The following is a 4,667-nucleotide window of genomic DNA, read 5'->3' as shown; positions in this document are numbered from 1 at the left end:
CAATTGGAAATAGGAGAATATTTTATATTTTTCCTTAGAATTTTTGTTCTATAATATTTGTATGGTTGAATTAGGAATAATGGAATCGTGATCTAAAATATATTCAAATTCTTAGATTTCTACTATTTAGAGACAATATAATCGATGGGTACCAATTTTGGGCGTTGTGGGGGTGCTAATCCTTCCCCACACGTAATCGACCCCCGAACTCTTTTTTATTACTAAAAATGAATTTCTGGTTATACGTGGATCGATGCATCTTTTAAAAGAAAATGATGTTTTTCTTAAAAAACTCTTTTAAAGAAGATTTTTGGGTATTCGGCCTACCTAACCCAAAAGGTCGATGGCGACTCCGAAACATTTCTTTTACAAAATCGGGTTTTCACGAAACGAGTCGAGACTCGTCGTATCGCCGGAAATCGGTTACGACAAGTATGTATCTATGTGATGTGATTCATGAGGTTATATGAAATATTATACTATATGACTATGTGAGTATATGAAAAAGAATATAGGTACATGCAAGTTATATAGAAATGAGTTGTGTAACCATGACTGATATATATTACATGTATGGGAATATACGAGAATAAAATATAAATTATATGAAAAGATATGATTCATGTGATGTGACCTATGTGAACATATGAGAAAGTGTATAAGTTATATGTATTACATGATATATGTGATTTTACAAGAAATGACATGAGCTATGTGATTACATGATTATAAGAGATCAGACATGTGATAAAAGATAATTAATATGCATGTGTGAATATGAAATGATATAAATGACAATGCCCATGTTGTGTGTCATGAGAGCTAGGGGTATAGTTGGCATGCCAAGAGTCGAGGGTCTACGCGGTCCTTCGGAATATATATGTATTCTTTAGAACATGTGTGAGGTCTTTTGAGACACATACTTGATCCTTGGCATATGTATATGATTCTTAAGGAATTTTCTATATGGTCCTTAGGGACAATCTTATATGGCACTTCGGTGCAATTCTACGCGGCACTACGGTGCAATTCTACGCGGCACTACGGTGCAATTCTACGTGGCACTTCGGTGCATTTATATGAGCTGCGGTGAAGCATTAGTGCACACTCCATAGACTCACATATCTATAGTTCTCACATATGCATGGGTTAATCAAGAGATAAACAATATATGTTAGTGATATGATAAATGTTATAGAAATGATATGATGTTGTGTGTGTATAGTGTTTGATTGAAAAATGTTAAGCATAAAATATGTAATTACATGATAAACTGCTAATGATGATTTATGTGTATGTATGTATTTATTGTTAATTAATATGATATGATTTTACATGATATGAGGAAATCATGTAATTGGGTATAGCATGATAGAACAGAACATGCATGTATTGTTATATGTTATAAAGTGCATTATAAGTTTTTATACCTCAATAAGTCATAGACTTAGCGTGTGATTGTTTCACACGTAGGTTACAGAAGCGAGAAGAGAAGCGTAGAAGAGTAAGACAGATCAACATCTTCCTTACAAAATTTCAGATCAGAAAATAGATGATTTAAATGGTTTTGGTTATTTGAATATAATTGGCATGTACTAATTGATGATCGATTTGGTTTTTGTGGTCAATTTATGTAAATAAACCATTTTTACTTTAATGAAAGTTTTAAATTTTCTTAAATTTTGTCAGAGTCAAAATTTGAAAAGTCAATGTACATCTTAGACTCGGATCCGGTCGAGTACGGGTTGATGGTGTTACAAATTAATTCTGAATGTGACATGTTTGATAATGGCTCTGAATAATTCAGAATGTACTTCTATACTGAATCATTCAGCACTGAATCATTCAAAAGTGCAAAACAAACAAACTGAATGCTAAACGGTTCAGCATTCAGCGCTGAAAGATTCCATTAAGAGGAAAAACAACACTTAACCCCTTTAAATAGTGCTTCATCTATTGTGCAATGGAAACATTGAATGCTCAAATCAAATCATAACATTGAAAAAACATTGTAAGACATTACCAACCAAACCCAATTTCTCATATTTTATATAAGCACTTGGAAACAACTAACAAGGCCATCGTCTGCCAACAATAGTGAAAGAGTAATTTATTTACATGTCCGGTAGAGCTGAAGGATCAGGCGATTTCCCCAGACAGCATGCATGCTGTTTTCACCTGTAACTCCTACCTTTCTCTGTATCTTCTTATAATCCAATGGGTTTGTCATCCCACCCTTAATCCCAACCCAAACAAACCCTCATTTAACTTATCATCGTCAAACCCTTTCAACAAAACCTTATCATGTAAAACATGCAACACTTCCAAGTAGGTATTTGGGTTATCCTTTTCTTTCTCAGCATTGGATGCACCGCCTGTGTCGGAACAATTGTCCCGTCATGTACCCATATAATAATCCTCACTACATTCTCTATTTATTCCCATCAACTGGACATCATATTACAGGCTATGATCATGAATTAAACTGACCTCAAACTGGCAAACATTTTGCACTTGAGAGGAGAGGATATATTTGGGCACACAAGGTCAGCACAAACCAAACTGCTGATTGTAAAGACTATAACCCATTGAAGCCAACTGCATCTTTATTCTTAACCATTATAATGAAGGTGTTGGTTTTGGGAGCCCTGGCCCTGCTGAGGCTGCTGCTGTTGCGGAGGCAGCAAGTTTAATGGCTGTGTGTTGAAGTGTGCAAAGGGCTGGGAGTACAGAGAATTCATCAGACCCTGCAAAAAGATAGCCATGTACTCCAATTTATAAACAAAATAGAACTTGACTATGTCATGAAATCAATGTGGACCAAAACACCATGGTCAACCATGTCATAATGCACAAGATTTTAGGCAGATTAACAGGCTATGACTACTGCCCTAATGGCTACAAGCATTAACAGACAAGGATTTCAAATATTGCCAACCTGGGACTGAAGCTGGTTGGGATTAGCCACCCCAAAGTGGCTCTGTGATGCATCATCTTGCGAAGGGTCATTAAAGCCAGCCTGAGTAAACAGGCCTTGCGATCCATGATTCATGTATTCCTGTAAAAACAAATTTTTCTCAGAAAAACTCTGTGGGGGGGGGAGTTGAATCAACTAATCACAATGCAGCACTTGAACCTGAGACATGAAATCATTTCCAGCACCGAAACGAGAGTATCCAGCTTGAGAATTATGGTTTAGGAAGAACCCACTCTGCTCCTTGTAGAATAATCAACAGCATATCCACTCTGAGTAGCCAGCATGCCAACAAATCAAGCAACATACATCAGCAAGCAAGAAGTCAAGCACCGAAGGAACATTTTTATCTAAATACAGAAAATTACAAAATGAAGAGAGAAGCAAAAGGAAACTTATAGTAAATATCTTCAAGAAAATCATTATCAAGCAACCCACATACTGAAACCAATGTCTGACACCAAAAGTAGCTTTCTTTCTATATATAGAAAAATACAAAGACAAGAGAAAACTAATGGACAGCAGATAATCTAAATATCTTGGTTAAAGAAATTCATGGACCTCAAAAGCTAACTTTTAGGCAGATAATCCAGTAGGATACAAACCACAAAGATAAATCAGGAAGCAATTTGAGACTTTTGACAATGATACCTCCTATTGAGACACCCTTAAGAATCACAAATAGACCAAGCAAGCCAAAGGAGCGTGCAAAAACCTAGCTCAGATGCAAAGAAACTCGAACCTAACCTCAAAGCTAGCTCTTAAGATGGAGAACCTAATAGCATACATAAACACGCTTACATAAAAGAGATGGGCATATGGTGAATTTAAAATTTTCAACACCACTTTAATGCTATAAAGTAGAACCTAAGGAAACATCTTGCTACACTGCCTCAATAGTAAGTGGCTCTACCTTTTCTTTCTCCTACTAATTTTGGACCATAGCATTGAGGCTTTTCATGTAGGCAATAAACTACTAAGCATCTCCGTACAGTACCAAGCAAACCAATAACTGATGTATGTCGTAAAAGATTGAAAAGATAATATCAATACAAACAAATAGAAGTAATAACCTCTACCTGCGTTGAAAATCAGTAATGTTATAAGGAACATGCGAGCCTTGGCTTTGAAGTCCTCACCCAAGATGTCCTGTGGGATGATCAATCAAACCAATTATAAGTTATCAAGAAATATATTGCAATTATGGGAGAAAATGAGGACTCATACAAAAGAATAACACCTGGGACATCCTCCCATTGAAAATCCATCACGAATTGTTTGGCTTGGCCGTGGACAGGCATCTATTTCAGATGACAACCATGCTCAGAATTCCATTATTTCAAAGAAATGATTAAAGTACAAAAAAAACCAAAACAGAAGGGAAAGGATAAAGTACTGACATTGTTAACAATCCCAGGTTGAGACAATGGACACCTACAGATGGCTGGCTGTTTGGGTTCTCAGAGGAGGAAAGTTGAAAGAGACCCAATAGTTCCAACATTTTGCTGTGTACCTTGCTGGTGTGGGAGGTGATGGCCAATAGGACCACTAGCATTACAACGACCAGCTCCAAGCCTCGACTTCTCTGGTTGAGGGACTTGAGGAACAGCTCCCACGGTCCATGTACAGTTCCACGAGATGGAATAGCATAAGGCTGAGAGGAGAACCTGGAAATGGTGGAAGAGGAACGAGG

The 4,667-nt window shown here is 36.8% G+C and overlaps 1 protein-coding gene across 1 annotated transcript; it reads right to left on the bottom strand.

The window, feature by feature from the left end:
* Positions 1-2,313: 2,313 nt before the first annotated feature.
* LOC120200560 (regulator of nonsense transcripts 1 homolog) lies at positions 2,314-4,475 on the bottom strand. Its single transcript, XM_039201364.1, has 6 exons — positions 4,344-4,475; positions 4,054-4,123; positions 3,284-3,324; positions 3,137-3,217; positions 2,939-3,058; positions 2,314-2,747 (listed from the first exon to the last, which is right to left on the bottom strand). Exons 1-6 carry the CDS (start codon positions 4,473-4,475, stop codon positions 2,613-2,615), a joined length of 579 nt encoding a protein of 192 aa, XP_039057295.1. The 3' UTR covers positions 2,314-2,612.
* Between the last annotated feature and the right edge of the window lie 192 nt (positions 4,476-4,667).

Source organism: Hibiscus syriacus, unplaced genomic scaffold, assembly GCF_006381635.1.
Source record: "Hibiscus syriacus cultivar Baekdansim isolate YM2019G1 unplaced genomic scaffold, ASM638163v2 tig00006174_pilon, whole genome shotgun sequence".
Lineage (NCBI taxonomy): Eukaryota > Viridiplantae > Streptophyta > Magnoliopsida > Malvales > Malvaceae > Hibiscus > Hibiscus syriacus.
This window is presented reverse-complemented; position numbering and strand designations above follow the sequence as displayed.